This window comes from Myxocyprinus asiaticus, chromosome 14 (genome assembly GCF_019703515.2).
Source record: "Myxocyprinus asiaticus isolate MX2 ecotype Aquarium Trade chromosome 14, UBuf_Myxa_2, whole genome shotgun sequence".
NCBI classification, from domain to species: Eukaryota; Metazoa; Chordata; class Actinopteri; order Cypriniformes; family Catostomidae; genus Myxocyprinus; species Myxocyprinus asiaticus.
Window position 1 is genome coordinate 5,178,299 of NC_059357.1, and position 18,501 is coordinate 5,196,799.

General features: G+C 38.8%; 1 protein-coding gene across 1 annotated transcript in view; it reads right to left on the minus strand.

Moving 5' to 3' along the window:
- Positions 1-1,383: 1,383 nt before the first annotated feature.
- The window catches only part of LOC127451571 (ral guanine nucleotide dissociation stimulator-like 1), a 28,050-nt gene continuing 10,932 nt past the window's right edge, over positions 1,384-18,501 (minus strand). The window contains exons 4-16 of the mRNA XM_051716330.1: positions 17,304-17,473; positions 16,420-16,550; positions 16,087-16,323; positions 15,769-15,872; positions 15,390-15,474; positions 11,342-11,428; positions 10,073-10,105; positions 9,580-9,701; positions 7,941-8,036; positions 7,607-7,730; positions 5,094-5,372; positions 3,948-4,062; positions 1,384-2,673 (exon numbers count right to left, since the gene is read on the minus strand). Coding sequence (XP_051572290.1) covers positions 2,528-2,673; positions 3,948-4,062; positions 5,094-5,372; positions 7,607-7,730; positions 7,941-8,036; positions 9,580-9,701; positions 10,073-10,105; positions 11,342-11,428; positions 15,390-15,474; positions 15,769-15,872; positions 16,087-16,323; positions 16,420-16,550; positions 17,304-17,473 — 1,729 coding nt within the window. The 3' untranslated portion in view covers positions 1,384-2,527. The remainder of the gene's footprint in view (positions 2,674-3,947; positions 4,063-5,093; positions 5,373-7,606; positions 7,731-7,940; positions 8,037-9,579; positions 9,702-10,072; positions 10,106-11,341; positions 11,429-15,389; positions 15,475-15,768; positions 15,873-16,086; positions 16,324-16,419; positions 16,551-17,303; positions 17,474-18,501) is intronic.

Sequence of the window (18,501 nt, forward strand, 5' to 3'; positions counted from 1 at the left end):
TTGGTGTGGTCACCTTTGCCTTCAAAACAGCCCCAATTCTCCTAGATACACCTGGACACAGTTTTTCTTGGTTGTTGGCAGATAGGATGTTCCAAGCTTCTTGGAGAATTTGCCACAGTTCTTCTATCTATTTAGTCTGTCTCAATTGCTTCTGTCTCTTTTTGTAATCCCAGACTGACTCAATATTCAGTGAGGGGCTCTGTGGGGACCATGCCATCTGATGCAGGGCTCCCTGTTCTTCTATTCCAATCTTTTCTATTTGCAAAAGTAATGTTTGTGAGTCTAACATTTATATTTCCTATTGACACACTAAAGCTGAAGATATAAATAACCATCTTAAGACAAATGCTTTTGTGAAACATCTTATGTGCCTAAGACTTTTGTACAGTACTGTACTTTTGGATGGGCCAAGTTTTCGCCCAATTTTTTTACCAAATTTTTCTAAACAACAGAGAAGTGGCACATTCAAATAGTTCTTTCACACTTTCAGAAATCAGAATGTATGCCTTTCTAAACTATTTTATAAATATATATTTGAAGTCAGAGAGTAATCACTAATAGTCCTTGGCTATGCCACTGCATTCAGCAGATGTCTTTGAGATGTTTATGATTTAAAATGTTTGTAAATCTGATCTTTTTAAGATGTTTAGCAGATGTTACTTATAGTGTGATGTTTTCCAGATGAATCAATCTAAAACAGACATCTCAGAGACGTACGTATGCTATCTGCTATCTTCTAGACATGACCGTCATGAATTCACTCTAGTGTTTTGTTACTTGTAAAATTTGATACTTCTAGCTTTTCTATATACTACTTTTGTCTGATCAATATTTCTAATAAGCCTAAAAGCAAACATAAAGAAAAACATATGTTAAATGTTATAAATTAGCTACCTATATTTCAGTCAGCCTTGTTCCTTTATATTTAAACAGTCCAATTCCTGACTATTATATAATTTATAACTTCTTGTCTATTTCCAGTCCAGTTGCTTATGGCTATTCTAGCAAAAACCTGCAAGTCTTCACTGGCAAAAAAGTTGGTTTGAGTTGTGGAAACTAGGGGGCAGTCTAGGAATGGGAAGTTACTAGAATGTTTTGCCTACAGAGTGACATAAAGTTTCAAGCCCACAGACTTTGATTCAACTCAGAACCAAAGCATAGCAGAATCAGAACCAGTGAATATGTGAGAGGTGAACTGTCTAGGGAACCCAGATGTTTGAAGCGTTAGTTCTGGCTCAATACTGCCCATTAGTTAATCTTTGCCAGAGGTAAATGCTTGTGCCAAACAGCCAATCTCTAGCCTGGAACTAACTTCTTGTGTCAACTGAATCCTAAATTCATTTTCCTACTTACATTGAGAAAGGAAACACAACAACAGAGTATTGAAAGTATGGTAATCATGTAAATGCATTGCTTTTCAACGAATATGCTCTAAGTACATCCGTGAAATGTTGAAAGCTTCAGAGTACACTGAGTGAAAAAGAAAATAATGTTAAAGTTTAGAGTTAACATATTCATATCATCTTATATTGTACACTGTTGCTCTATATGTAGATACTACTATATAAACTAAATAAACACTGTAGTACTAAAATATCTACATTTAAATATAGTATATTAGATAACAGTATATTGTGTCTTTCAAAGCACAAATTGTTAGTTGAGAGTCAGTTTACTGTATTTGATTTGGAGGAAGGAGGATATTAGGGCAAATGGTGTGAAAATATCTATCAAATGTACAGCCACACTTACATCATAACCCAGCAGAAGTGCAGTTATTTTTATGAACTGATTTCATCAAATTACATTTAAATGATATCACATGTGACAGTGAACCAGTAATGGACCAACAATGTGAAAAGTGTCTTTGGAATGGCACTTTACCTGTTGGAGCAGCCTCTCTCTCTCTCTCTCTCTCTCTCTCTCTCTCTCACACGCACTCTCTCTCTCTCTCACACGCACACGCGCACACACACACACACACACACACACACACCAACAGACTTGCATCATGGTACAATTACAAGGAACACCGTGAACTGATCATGTGTCCGTGTTCCATTAGTTACAGGAACTGTGTGAAATTTTACCTCCATAAAAGTCTCATCCCATGCATGTAGGTGTGTAGTAGTGTTTCTATTCAAAGTTGTTGGGTTTTCATATCTGATATTGCCTTGTATTGTCTCTTTATAATAGTGCAGAGAGAGAGAGAAAGCTTAAGGGAATTGAAAAACATTGTTTCAACCCATTATACTGTATTCACCCCACTGCACTGAATGTAAGAAATTCAAGAAGGCACAGTTTCTGTTTTCTAGTTATTAGGCAGTTGACAGTTCAGCTGAAGCAATGTCTCAGTGTTATGAGTTGAACCTGTGACATTTGCTTTCCCAACCAAGAGCCTTATTTGGCTGTCAACACTTCTCAGAGAAGTTAGTTTTTCTTAAAAAGATTCATTTCAATTTCAGTTTTCCATGAAAAATATGTTTATGTAGATTGTATAATTCCTCATGAATCAACGCTGGCACTGTTATTTTGTGGCTCGTCCTGATAAAAGTGAAACAGAGCGTATGAGTTGTTTCCGTTGGCCCTTTAGGCATCGGCGTAGAACAAAGTCATAGTTGGCTGATGTAGACATGGCATAAAATACGTTGGCCTTCTCTGGAATATGTAACTCTACAAAAAATACAGAAGAATTATAAGAAATGTATGTCCATAAATGTTTACATTTTTTAAATCATAATTTTGATATGAACATACAATTATTTGGAGGGTAGGACCTCATTCTTAATTGCTAAACACCTGCAAACCTTTCTTAGGCTAGTTGTTATTCTTAAAGACATTCTTCTTTAACCCTTAAATGCATACCTCGGGTCTTTAGTGACCTTAATCCCACCCCCCCATATTCTCATCCATATTTTGGAGTTATGCCCCTACCTCTTTAATATACCTCAACCTTGGGGGCCTGGGTAGCTCAGCAAGTAAATACACTGACTACCACACCTGGAGTCGCAAGTTCAAATCCAGAGCGTGCTGAGTGACTCCAGTCAGGGTTGCTAAGCGACCAATTGGCCCGTTGCTAGGGTGGGTAGAGTCACATTGGGTTAACTATATTTTTCTAGCTGCTTAATTACCAAAAGTGTATAGGGTCGTTAGTGGCCCGAGATTTGTAATAGTGTCGCAAAAAATATTTACTGTACGCTTCCATACATCACATTTTTGTGATATCTATAAAAGTTTACTTTCACAGGATATCTCTTTCGTTGTTTATTACAAGACAAATGAGTGCTTTATTCATACAAATGACTGCCATATCATGTCAATTTTCTGTGCAACAATGGTGAATTATTATCATGATCCCATATGCCTGTACACATACATATTTTATATGTTATTTCATACTCAAGGTGGCGCTGATTTGACATTGCTATTGGACAAAGAAGCACCATGGAAGTAAACTATAGCAAGTGTAAAACATGAACAGTTTGAAATAGCTATTGCTCATTTGGGTGTACTACTGAAATTATAAGTTGTACTGTATGTCTATTAAGACTCAGTAAGTGAAAATACATATGTGTATCTTATGTGTAGCTTATGTGTTAAGTGCCGCTCAAAATTTGATTGACAGCCAGTTGCGTCATATAAAATTTCAGTGTGGAAGTAATGAATCCTGTGCTATCGTTTGTTGCATCATCTCTTTAAAATATGAAAAATAAAACATCAAAATCTAACAGAATTTATTTTAAAATTGTCTTGAAAATGTTTGAAAATCTGATACAATCCAGGCATTTTGTAAATCCATTTTCTGATAGATATACATGCCAGTTCGCTAAAGACCCGAGGTATTTAATTTAGTTTGGGCGAAACACCCAAGCATTTAAGGGTTAAGAATAACAACTGAAAAATGTGATGGAATTGCCATTTATATGAAATCCAACAGTTTTCAGTACCTCTGCCCTGGGCCAGAACTTGAATGAGGGTGAAATCCTGCTCACTGACATCCTCCAGGTTATGTTTTTGCAGAGCTCTCTGGATCACCTGGGCCGTTTTATCCTGACTGGTTAACTGGCGCAACAGATCAGCAGAAAAAAAATCAGACAAATCTTAAAAAATAACAGAATCTTTTCCTAAGTTATTTGAATTTCTGCATGAATAACTCCTAGATCTTCATTGTTATAACAATAAATCTAGTCATACTTAAAAACGTAAACATAAACCTGTTACACTGCCTACTGATGTTGTATCGAATGATGATAATGATGTGGCTAATTTGCACCTTCCCAAATATTACATTTTTAATAAATTTTCTTGGGCTCTCTTATGAAAAATTAGGAGGTGAAAATGCATGATGCAATAAATGTTTAAATTAATTATTGTTTTTGGGTCCCCCCCTTTTCTGTTTTTTTGCACAGTGGCCCTCAATTTGTTTGGACACTTGAGTCCCACTTAAAATGTAAAAAAGTAATTTCATTAGATAATAGGGACCCAATCTATACTAGGTGTCTTTAATTACTGTGCTTAAGTATTTGATACAATGAACATATTATGTACATTATATGTGTTGTTGTATTGTACTTACATTTAAAATACCTGCATTTAATTACATCTGTAGTTGCACTGTTAACCTTAACCCTAACCCAACTCAACCCTAAACCATAAGCCCTAACCCTTCGACTACTCCTAAACCTCAGTAGCAGCTAATGTGAATCTTGTGAGAATTTTGCTTAACAACACATAGTTTCGCAATAAATACATTGTATTGCTGTATTTATAATATTAATACATAGTAGTTAGTACATAGTAGACACCTAATATAAAGTGGGACTGATAATAGAAAATGGCAATTGCAAAATAAATATGTTAGACCATTTCTTAGAACTAACTTCACATCCTAATGCCATTTTTCTGTATATGAAGTCTATATATACAGTATATATTCTACTCCATGAATGTGAACGGTGACTGACTCTGCCTAACATCTCCATTTGTGCAAACCTGGAAAATCCAGTTTCTAGGCTTTGGAGTAAATGATGACATAATTTTCATTTTTGGGTGAACTATCCCTTTATAAACACTGTTCTCTGTCAAGCACTTACCAGTATGCTCTTGTACATGTTGCCATTGCTGCAGAACTCCATGCTGACCCTGATGATGCAGGAGTCGTCCACCTGTCTGTTGTAGAAGGGCAGGGTGGTCATAGAGACGGACCGTTTATGGGTGGAAACCAGGTGAGGGTCAGCTGATGCTGAGGAGGAAGATGGACTAATGCTGAGGTCCTGCTGCGAACTGGAAGAAGAACTAGACATGGTGGAGTTGTCGGGAGAAGAAGAGAAGGGAAAAGCTTCAGCCGTGTTCTGGCCAGAGCTGGACAAGGACTAGAAAGATGGAGAAAAGAGAGTGTCACATTTTAGAGAAATTTCCAGCAAGAAAACATACTGCCAAATCAAAAGACACAAAGCAGTGGTTCTCAACTTGTTTCACATTGGACATTAAGTGGCAAACCAATCTAAACGAAGTCTTCCTGAGAGCCGTGTAACAACCCAAACATGTAAACTTTTAGTCTACTTATTCATATGTTGTTTGGTTTTAGGTCTTATGAAAACTTTATCGAAATTGACACTTTCTGAAATTGAACTTGTGGTCACAGCAACAGCACACTGATGAAACTGATTAGAAGGAAAATAATTTCTAAGAATCTGAAGAATTTAAATGCTGACGTCTGTATGTCCTTGAACATGTTGCACGGTTATAGAGGTTGTGACTCCTGACACAGCTCCTCTAACTCTGTGCTTGAGTAACATCAGCGACATCAACACATTTTGTTATTAAAGTCAACGACAGATGTTTCTGTCATCTGCAGGGAATTATTTTAAAAATATTTCTAAAGCATAGCTTTTCACATTAGCTGGTAAAAGGCGAGCATTCACAGACAGTAATAAATAATATCATAATGACCATGAGACATGAATTGATAACCAAACATAGGGTATATAGTTTTATACATATAGGTTTGTGTGCAGGTTTTGCTTTCCTTGTGAGGGCAAAATGTATGAAAATGTGCCCAGGAGGAGAGTAATCCCTTAAAAAAGGTTCACAAAAGAACCTAAATATAGGTATCTTTATAAGATACCTAAATATTCCAAAAGGTGTATTGTAGGGACTGGATTAGTTGCCTTACACTAACCCTAACCTAACTCTCACATTACACAGTACTTCCACGTTCAGTGTGGACAGACAAATTGCTTTTCGCTGGAATCTTATCAACATTAGTACACGGGAAGTCCACATGAAATGTTCTACTGAATGTTCCAGTACCCTGACACCAACCCTGTTCTGCAGAGCGCAATCTCCTATCAGACATTTTTGCATAAGTTCAACGGTATTTATCTTTTCGTGTGACATGACTGATAGCGCATTACATCAGCAGCAATGAAGACTGGGTTCTCAACCCATGCTGAAACCAGGAAGTAATCGCCTCCACATAATTAATGATGAGCGTGATTCAGAGATTCCATTTTCCCTCTAAGATGACAGTTTTACTCCACTGACAGTTAGGTTTAAGGTTGTGATTTGGGTTTGGGGGGTAGAGTTAATAAAACATGCATTCCTCTTCACTGTATTACATCATTTACAACTAAAAACAACTCGCTTTACAACTACTTTTTGGCACCACTCAGTGGACATTTTACCTGGCAGACAGAAACAGCAAGTTGACTTTTTGTATCTAAAATCGGTCTGACCGATAATGCGAAACACTGCCCCAATTGGCCAAAGTGGTAAGTGTTGTTGGGCGTATGGGCATGTGTGAGCTCCATATTCCGGATGTAATGTCCACGGTGGGGCGCCAAAGGCGAGTTGGGAAGGTTAGGTTAGGTTAAGGTTAGGTTAAACTTTATTGTCCCTTTAGGGGAAATTTTTCTTGGACTTGGCTGCTGCAACATCATACATGTAACATACACAACAACAACATCCATATAACATACACAAAAACAGAGAAAAGAAAAAACATATACTTTATGCAACTTTCATACATATATAATATATATATAAAACTTCATCTGTGTACCTTGTGACACACTTTATAGTCTACTGTTTAAGATGTTAATTGAAACTGGCAGATTGTTTTCAGCTGTACAGGATGTAATACAGTGAAGAGGAATGCATATTTTATAAACTGACTCCCCCAATCCAAAACCTAACCATTAGTGGAGTGCTTCCGGTCATGCCACAGGGGAAGGTAAACACCCTGGAGCTGGTGCAAAAATGTTTATTAGGTGAAGGTGCTTGTTGGTGAGTCGACATAATGCGGCCATTCCTAGGGTACTGGAACTCTTGGAAACAACATGCCGACTTCCTGTGTTGAAACTAGAGCTCACATGTGCCCATACGTTCAACAACACTTCCAGCTTCAGCCACTGGGGGGCAGTGGTCAGAATTTCGGTAAGCACAGTCTGATTTCAACTGAGGAACTTTCAACGTACTGTTGCTGAATTTACAGTGAAATCAGTCTGAACATATTGAATCACGTCTGGTTATTAAAGGATCAAAGCATATGCAACGTGAATAAACATAAATATAATGTAAATGTGTATGTGTATACTGTATGTACCGGTGTTATAAGAGACAGTGATAGAGAAGCAGAAATTTCCTCCATCTCAGAGCTGCTGGATCCAGAGGAGGACACACTGATCTGATCTGCATTCTTTCTGGAACCCTCGTTCCCCGACAACAGCCTGCAAACATAGACAAATTCATGTAGTGCCACAGTATGCCACACTGGCTGTGGCATTCCAGGTAACAACATGCTTCTGTCATCACTGCTGATAAAAGTTTTTAGATAATAGGTTAATCATTCGAGAAAACCCATGTGCACCCTTGGCACAAGTTAAACCGGAGAAAGCAGTAAATGTCACTGAATGTGTTCATTTCACACTCATACTCACGAGGAGAGTTTTTTGCTGAGAGTGCGGTGACTCCAGCCACTGCTGGATGATGGAGAAGTGGCTTGAGGAGTCTCCAGCTGTCTGGAAAGTTCATAGCTGAGGACAGTAAGACACAGAGGCGAGAGAGTTCAAATGCAGACACAATAATAATGTAGGAAAGGTAAGTGATGTCACATAGCAGAATGTAAAGGGAACGGAAAGCTCCTTGAATTATTTGAAACACTTTCCTTCTCTTTTATCATGCATCTGGGTAATCTAATTTGATTAATTCCATTCTATTATTTTTTAGACTAAACATTTGCATTATACACTGATGAGCCAAAATATTATGACCACCTGCCTAATATGTTGTTGGTCCTTCAAGTGCCGCCAAAACAGCGCCATCCCGACAAGACATGGACTCTACAAGACCTCTGAAGGTGTCCTGTGGTATCTGGTATCAAGACATTAGCAGCAGACCCTTCAAGTCCTGTAAGTTGTGAGGTGGAGCTGCCGAAATCTGGGGAGCTTGGAGGCCAGGGCAACACCTTGAACTCTTCATCATGTTCCTCAAACCATTCCCAAACAGTGTGTGCAGTGTGGCAGGGTGCATTATCCTGCTGAAAGAGGCCACTGCCATCAGAGAATACCATTGCCATGAAGGGGTGTACCTGGTCTGCAACGATGTTTAGGTAGGTGGCACGTGTCAAATTGATGTCTACATGAATGGCTGGACCCAGGGTTTCCCAGCAGAACATTGCCCAGGGCATCACACTCCCTCCATCGGCTTGTCATCTTTCCACAGTGCATCCTGTTGCCATCACTTCCCCATGTAAACGGCACACAAGTACACTGCTGTCCATGTGATGTAAAAGAAAATGGGACTCAGCGGACCAGACGACCTTCTTCCTCTGCTCCAAGGTCCAGTTCTGACACTTGCATGCCCATTGTAGGTGCTTTCGATGGTGGACAGGGGTCATCACGGCACTCTGACCGGTCTGCATCTACGCAGCCTCATATGCAGTGTGTTTTGACACATTTCTTCCATAACGATCATTCAAATTTTCAGCAACTTGTGCCACAGTAGACCTTCTGATGGTTCGGACCAGACGTATAGCCTTCATTGTCTTCACGCATCGATGAGCCTTGGGCCCCCAACACCCTGTTGCCGGTTTGTGGTTTGTGCCTCCTCAGACCACTGTCGGTAGGTACTCACCACTGCTGACTGGGAGCACTCCACAAGCCTTGCCATTTCAGAGATACTCTAACCCAGTGGTCTGGCCATAACAATTGTCTATTATCAAAGCTGCATTCAACATGTTGACTACGAGAACTGATTGTTCACTTACCATCTTATCTACCTAGACATGTGGCCTTTTTAGGAGATGATAATCATTATTCGCTTCACCTGTGAGTGGTCATAATGTTTTGGGTCATTGGTGTATAAAGAACAGGACCCCATTCCCTCTTTAACTGACCAATCTACTATAGGCAGGTCAGCTAATAGAAGCAACAATACTTGAAATGTAAGGATCAGGGCTTTGTTAAAGGTCGTTCAGACGGAATGTGTTCTTGTGTTAAAAAAGAAAAACAGGGAAAACCAGCACAGACGAACGCAAAAACGCACCCAGTGTGAACATAACAGGTGTTTGTGGCTCACCTCTCCTGATCTGAAAGCAGGTTCTGGTTCTGCAGCCAGACAGCAATGTGAGGATGATGAGGTAAAACATACTGAGAGCACGAAGACTGCAGCTGACAAATCTGCCTTAAAATCTCATACTCCTTCGGTATGAGGATTTCCAAGAAATCAAGAGCAAACATGAGAACAGTGAATCCAGTGAACGAGGGGGAAAAAAGACACAGAATCAAAAGAGAAGGGATAAAGACAAAAACTGTTACCAAAACTGTTACATAACACAACTTGCACACATATTCAGTCATGAGATTAATATCATTCCTCCTTCAGAACAACAGAGTGTTCTTTAAACATAAGCCAATGTCAAATCAAAGCTCTAAAGAGGGTTTCCTTTCTATTCAGAATAAGCTCTCTAAGGCCACACTAAATGTGTAGCAATTACATCATTACAAATAATGGTAACCATGGGTACATTAGAACTGAGCTATTAGGAAGATATCCAAAGAGAAAGACTCACCCTTCTCCTCTTTTCAAAATGAATGAGGCCACCCTGTCGATAATAAGGTACGGATATCATTAAGTGCCAAATAAAAAAATGATAAAATATTACACATTTTTTAAATCTCTGCAATGCTTGGTCACTTTATTATGATAAAAGTAGGTACAACCCAATTAAAAACAAAAGACAGACTTGATTTTTACAAGTCTGAGAGGTGCTTGGCCATTTAAAAGTCGCTGCCTTGATAATAGGGGGTTGCTAAGATGTACTGAGTGTTTTTAGCACATTGCTATGTGGTTTCTATGGTGATCTGAGTGGTTGCTATGGTGTCCCGGGTGGTTGCTATGGTGTTGCTATGCAATTGCTAAGATGTTCTTAGTATTTTTAGCACATTGCTATGTGGTTGCTAAGGAGTCCTGGGTGGGTGCTAAGGTGTTGCTATGCGGATGCTAAGATGTTCTGAGTGTTTTTTAGCACATTGCTATGTGGTTGTTCTAGTGTTCTTGGTGGTTGCTATGGTGTTGCTATGTGGTTGCTAAGATGTTCTGAGTGTTTTTTAGCACATTGCTATGTGGTTGTTCTAGTGTTCTTGGTGGTTGCTATGGTGTTGCTATGTGGTTGCTAAGATGTTCTGAGTGTTTTTTAGCACATTGCTTTGTGATTGCTATGTGGTTGCTATGGTGTTCTGGGTGGTTGCTAGGGTGTTGATTTACAGTTGCTAAGATGTTGTGAGTGGTTTTTAGTGCATTAATTTGTGGTTGACTTGGTTTCTGGATGGTTGTTATGGTGTTGCTTTGAGGTTGCTAAGATGTTGTGAGTGGTTTTTCGCACGTTGCTATGTGATTGCTATGTTATGTGGATGGTTGTTATGGTGTTGCTATGCACTTACTTAGATGCTTTGAGTGTTTTTAGCATGTTGCTGTGTGGTTGCTATGGTGTTCTGTGTGGCCAATAGAGTATTGCTAGGTGGTTGCTAAGATGCTCTGTGTGTTTTTAACATGTTGCTATGTGGTTGCTATGGTGTTCTGGATGGTTGTTATTGTGTTGCTATGCGGTTGCTAAGACGCTCTAAGTGTTTTTAACATGTTGCTATGTGGCTGCTAGGGTGTTCTGTGTGGTTGATAGGGTATTGCTAGGTGGTTGCTAGGGTGAGTTGTTTTTAGCACATGCTATGTGTCTGCTAGAGTGATAATTATTAATAATGAACCCAAAGAATGACCCATAGTAATAGTCATGCTTGCCATGGCAAGCTCTTTCATTCCTAAACATACAAAATTCAAAATTCACCTCCACAGTGTTGGGTAAGGCAGTGTCCAGCATGGTCAGTACTGTTAGGTATGTCCCCAAGTATGGAACTGTCCCATCAGCAGAGCGCTGTAAAAAAAAAAATTAAAAAAAAATAAAAGTTATTGCAACTTTTGGGGGAGATTTTTAGAGAAAACAAATATATATACACAGTTGTGCTCAAAAGTTTGCATACCCTGGCAGAAATTTTGAAATTTTGGCATTGATTTTGAAAATATGACTGATCATATAAAAAGACTGTCTTTTATTTAAGGATAGTGATCATATGAAGCCATTTATTATCACATAGTTGTTTGGCTCCTTTTTAAATCATAATGATAACAGAAATCACCCAAATGGCCCTGATCAAAAGTTTACATACCCTTGAATGTTTGGCCTTGTTACAGACACACAAGGTGACACGCACAGGTTTAAATGGCAATTAAAGGTTAATTTCCCACACCTGTGGCTTTTTAAATTGCAATTAGTGCCTGTGTATAAATAGTAAATGAGTTTGTTAGCTCTCACGTGGATGCACTGAGCAGGCTAGATACTGAGCCATGGGGAGCAGAAAAGAACTGTCAAATCAAATTCAAATCATATTTATTGTCACACAACCATATACACAAGTGCAATAGTGGGTGAAAGTCTTGGGTGCAGTTCCGAGCAACACAGCATTCATGACAGTGATGAGACATATACCAATTTACAATAAACAGATTTAAACATCACAATTTACATATGTAATATACACATAATTACACACAACACAATATACAAATAATAATATACAATGTACAGTATACAATACACACAATATAGAATATTGTACAGTACACAATACACACAATACAGAATACACACACGCAATATAGAATACACATTATACAATAAAAATTGTATATATGGTATATATAAAATATACAGTAGGTTGTATTGTACTGTATTGACATTCAGGCTGTCGGTTGATAGTCAGTTGCCAATGTGTTGTTAAGAGAGAATATAATTTAAGTCAGTCCAGTGTGAGATAATAAGATTAATAAAGTGCAGTGCTGATGTATATTGATCATGAGAGATCAAGAGTTCAGAAGTCTGATTGCTTGGGGGAAGAAGCTGTCATGAAGACGGCTGGTGCGGGTCCTGATTCTGCGATACCGCCTGCCTGATGGTAGCAGTGAGAGTAGCCCATGGCTTGGGTGGCTGGAGTCTCTGATGATCCTCCGAGCTTTTTTCACACACCGCCTGGTATATATGTCCTGGAGGGAAGGAAGCTCACCTCCGATTATGTGTCTGGCAGTTCGCACCACCCTTTGCAGGGTTTGCGGTTGTGGGCGGTGCTATTGCCGTACCAGGCAGTGATGCAGCCAGTCAGGATGCTCTCTACAGTGCTGATGTAGAACCGTGTGAGGATGTGGCGGTTCATTCCAAACTTCCTCAGCCGTCTCAGGAAGAAGAGGTGCTGATGACCTTCTTCACAACGGCCTCAGTGTGGACAGACTGTGTAACAAGGTAATGGAACTTTATAAAGATGGAAAAGGATATAAAAAGATATCCAAAGCCTTGAAAATGCCAGTCAGTACTGTTCAATCACTTAAGAAGTAGAAAATTCGGGGATCTCTTGATACCAAGCCAAGGTCAGGTAGACCAAGAAATATTTCAGCCACAACTGCCAGAAGAATTGTTCGGGATACAAAGAAAAACCCACAGGTAACCTCAGGAGAAATACAGGCTGCTCTGGAAAAAGATGGTGTGGTTGTTTCAAGGAGCACAATACGACGATACTTGAACAAAAATGAGCTGCATGATCGAGTTGCCAGAAAGAAGCCTTAACTGCGCCAATGCCACAAAAAAGCCTGGTTACAATATGCCCGACAACACCTTGACACGCCTCACAGCTTCTGGCACACTGTAATTTGGAATGACGAGACCAAAATAGAGCTTTATGGTCACAACCATAAGCGCTATGTTTAGAGAGGGGTCAACAAGGCCTATAGTGAAAAGAATACCATCCCCACTGTGAAGCATGGTGGTGGCTCACTGATGTTTTGGGGGTGTGTGAGCTCTAAAGGCATGGGGAATCTTGTGATAATTGATGGCAAGATGAATGCAGCATGTTATCAGAAAATACTGGCAGACAATTTGCATTCTTCTGCATGAAAGCTGCGCATGGGACGCTCTTTGACTTTCCAGCACGACAATGACCCTAAGCACAAGGTCAAGTTGACCCTCCAGTGGTTACAGCAGAAAAAGGTGAAGGTTCTGGAGTGGCCATCACAGTCTCCTGACCTTAATATCATCGAGTCACTCTGGGGAGATCTCAAATGTGCGGTTCATGAAAGACGACCAAAGACTTTGCATGACCTGGAGGCATTTTGCCAAGACGAATGGGCAGCTATACCACCTGCAAGAATTTGGGGCCTCATAGACAACTATTACAAAAGACTGCACGCTGTCATTGATGCTAAAGGGGGCAATACACAGTATTAAGAACTAAGGGTATGCAGACTTTTGAACAGGGGTCATTTCATTTTTTTCTTTGCTATTATTTGTTTTATGATTGTGCCATTCTGTTATAACCTACAGTTGAATATGAATCCCATAAGAAACAAAAGAAATGTGTTTTGCCTGCTCACTCATGTTTTAAAAAAAAATGGTACATATATTACCAATTCTCCAAGGATATACAAACTTTTGAGCACAACTGTATATACACTCACCAGCCACTTTATTAGGTACACCTACTTATTCATGCGATTATCTTATCAGCCAATCGTGTAGCAGCAGTGCAATGCATAACATCATGCAGATACGGGTCAGGAGCTTCAGTTAATATTCACATCAACCATCAGAATGGGGAAAAAATGTGATCTTATTGATTTCGACCGTGGCATGATTGTGGGTGCCAGATGGGCTGGTTTGAGTATTTCTGTAACTTCTGATCTCCTGGGATTTTCACGCACAACAGTCTCTATAGTTTACTCAGAATGGTGCCAAAATGTAGCCCATCCGTTTGACATGTTGTACGTTCAGAAATGCTTTTCTGCACTGTTGTAACAGGTGTTTATTTGGGTTACTGTCACCTTCCTGTCAGCTTGGATCAGTCTGGCCATTCTCCTCTGACCTCTGTCATTAACAAGCTGTGGCAACAATCATGCCACGGTCGAAATCACTGAGATCACATTTTTTCCCCATTCTGATGGTTGATGTGAACTAACTGAAGCACCTGACCCATTTCTGCATTATTTTATACATTACACTGATGCCACATGATTGGTTGATTAGATAATTGCATGAATAAGTAGATGTACAGGTGAACCTAATAAAGTGTTCAGTGAGTGGACATACTTTATATAAAGTGCCTTTACCATCTGTCTTGTTAAGGGGCATATTTTGGATGTTTTTGTGGTAGTATTATCCATATCTGTTTGGTTCCCATCCTACAACATGGCAGACACAGTTACCTTAACAGGTAATGGTGGTAAACCTTTGTTTTTATCTCACATACAAATTTGTTGAAGTGTTACAATTTAAACAGTAAGTCTGTATGGTAAAAATGTTTTAAGTGGAAATGTTATTCAAAATAGTCTTTGATTTAATGTTTAAAAAACCTCCTTTTTAAAGGTTATTTTCTACTGTAATTAAAGATAAAAATAAATAAATGTACACTACCGGTCAAAAGTTTTGAAACACTTGACTGAAATGTTTCTCATGATCTTAAAAATCTTTTGATCTGAAGGTGTATGCTTAAATGTTTGAAATTAGTTTTGTAGACAAAAATATAATTGTGCCACCATATTAATTTCATTATAAAACTAAAATTTTATTTAAAAAAAGACTATTTGAAATTGATGACTTGGACCAAATAATAAAGAAAAGCAGCCAATAAGTGCCCAACATTGATGGGAACTCCTTCAATACTGTTTAAAAAGCATCCCAGGGTGATACCTCAAGAAGTTGGTTGAGAAAATGTCAAGAGTACATGTCTGCAAATTCTAGGCAAAGGGTGACTACTTTGAAGATGGTAGTGTATGTGTATGTGATCATGGCTTACATCCACAAAGATTTCTCTGCTGGTCAGAACACAGTTCTCGTCTGGAAATGTTTCACACAGGTTTTCAAAGACAGACATCGCCTCTCTGAAAATAGAGAAACGTAGATTTAAAAGAAATATGATTTAAACAGCACATCATTGGCTCATGGTGGTCTATTTACAGTAGTATGAATTGATTATCTAGCACTTGTTTGTGAAAAGCAGCATCACAGTGGCCATTACTAGTCAGTGTGTCCATTATAATCTTCTCAGCCTCAAGCGGTTCTTTGGCCAAAATAAGCTGCAATGGCAACCAGACTTTCTGCTGATAGTCAAAAGTATGTAGTCTTGCATATACAATGACATAGTGCCAGCTTACATTCAGAGCGTTTATTTGTACCTGCTCACAGCCGCCCAGGTCTTCTTAAGTCTGTAGATGGGGCTGGATTGAAGGGCCGACAAAATAGCCCTGAGAGAGGAGAAGTTCTTTAGCTCTCTGCACCCCTACAGTAGGTAATAAAAGAGAAGCCTGAGATCGCTTTTCAACACCTGAAATTTTTGTCATGAGACCTTTCATAGATGATGTACTTCAATTAAGCAATTCAAAAGGCCAATATATTTACACTTCAGACTAATACTCACTATTCTCTGCCATTTCAGCTAGCACGCCTCAAATCTAATAGACTAGAGTGCTGCAAATATGTCCTTAAAGGTTTACCTGTGCAACTCGAATCCATTTTTCAATGACTCTGGCTCTTTGCGTGGTTGTCGAGGTGGGGCAGTGGGGCGGGACTAGGTTGGACGAGGGGCAAAGCAGAGAGGTGATGACCCGGTTGGTGATCATATTGAACTGCGCGATGGTGGCCCAAATAGTGGGTGAGAGGTTCTCCTTTTTGTCTCGTTGAGACCAAACACAGCCCAGACATTGGAAGGGAACCACCTTCATAAATAGTTCCTACAATATCAGAAACACCCACATTGATCGACTATAATTTTATTTGGTAGATCATAAGGAACCAATCAAAGCAAGCAATGAAGCATTGGCACTCACAGCATCCATTCGGGTGAGCTGTTCGGCAACATCTGTGATGGAGAAGTCAGTGAAATCCAATTCAAAGTTCTTCCCCTCTTGATCACCGTCACGTTCTTCCATGTTATTGACCGACTGACTAGCCAGAATATCTGTGACAGCAAAGTTTAAAATGAAGTCATGGATTGTGTCTTCATTACACGTATTGGGGTAGTTCCGAGGTGAAATGTCCACTGTGTGGCGCCAAAAGCGAGTTAAATACTCTCCCAAACAAATTAGATTTTTAAGGGTACTGCTTTATCGAGTTTTTAATCAACAAATACGACCTCCAGACACCAAACCTTAAACCTTAACCTAAACGACAGTCTCATAAAAGCAAATTTGAGATGAAAAACATCATTGAAGCAACCACGTCATTTTGTGTTGCTTCTATGACACTTTCGGCTAACGTTTCGACTCGCATGTTCTTCAGGACTTGTACCCTGGACCTCTGCATCACAAGTGCAACACTATCAGTTTAGCTACCGTGCAATTTGATCACGCTTGAACAAGCTTGTAAATGTTGCTGGTTATGTAGCCTAATGCAAAACGTAAAATGTATCGCCTTACAAGTCATGCGCTATAGAAAAAGTGTTTTGATGTTATAAGATAAGTGTTTATGAACTGATAATCTGTTGTCCAACCAATGGCAGATAGGGAAAGTGTTTGGGAAATGATTATTATTGCAATTTAGTTTGGTGATGCTAGTGCCACAGATATAACGCACTTCACATTTAACGATTTAAACGGCAACATTTTTAGCTATAAACATTTTTCAGCCAACCATAATCATAAAAAGCTTAATATAAAATAACTTTTGTAATCAATAATCGTTCTGAGCACTGATGTACAATGATGAATCTAACCTTCAGTCTGGAATTTCTTAAGGAGAGCTTCATAGCGTTTAGCCAGTGTGAAGAGAGAGGAATGTCCTCTCAGCTGTAAACACATGAGACGTAGTGAAGAATGCATGGGAGGATCTCTGAAATCTTCACTGTACTCTTCCAACCAGGTCTGAAGCAAAGTCCACAAAGAACTACGAGAAAATCAGGAGAGAAAAAAAATTCTGTACTTAAAGATAGAGTGTATATTCATATTATTACAGCTTTACAAAATGAACACTTGTTTCATGTATGGATGTTGTCTTGTTTTCAAACTCTTTTTTTTTTTTTTACATTTGTTTAATTATAATTAGCAGTGTATATACATGCACCGCAGGAGATTTTTATCATTTTTTAGAAAAGCTATGTAAATTCCAACCACAATGTAGTTTCCAGCACATCTTAAATTCTGTATTGTGTTTAAAGGGATAGTTCATCCAAAAAAAAAAAATGTAATTCTCTCATCATTTATTATCTCATGGCATCCCAGATGTGTATGACTTTCTTTCTTCTGCTGAAGAATATTTTAGCTTTGTAGGTCCATACAATACAAGTGAATTCCTACAATTCAGTCCCCATTACAAGTGTGTGTGGTATTTATATTGTTTAATTTCACCTGATTACACTTTTGATAGGCTTGTTAAAAAGAATAAAGACTTTTTTCTAATGTTACACACTTCTGTGGGCTTAAAAGTTAAATTTTAAATAACTGAAATCCTTTTATATTGCACCGTCATTTTCTCATGTCCAAAAAACTGCACGCCAAACATCTTTGACAAATATAAATGCTAAATAATTGGATTTCTATTTTTCCCCCACATACAGTTAAGAGTTTAGTGTTACATTCTCTCACTAGCATGTATTCATTTGTGGTAAATGTGTCATTTTAACACTGATAGTGGAGTTTTTTGTGTGTCCCTTGATTTATTGCGGACCCTGTTATGTCATGATACTATGACCTTTCATTGAATATATATGTTAGGAAATTACATCACACACACTGGAGGTGTACATCAGCCATTCGGCAAAATTACTTTGAGTTATTTGAAGTTTATAACTCTGTTGTTTTATTTATGTTTTCCTTTATTTTGTGGCGTTAGTCATATGTGGTCAAGCATAACATGTCTGCCCTGTTATGGGAAGACATATGGGAAATTAATATAATTTAAAATGTCAATATGCG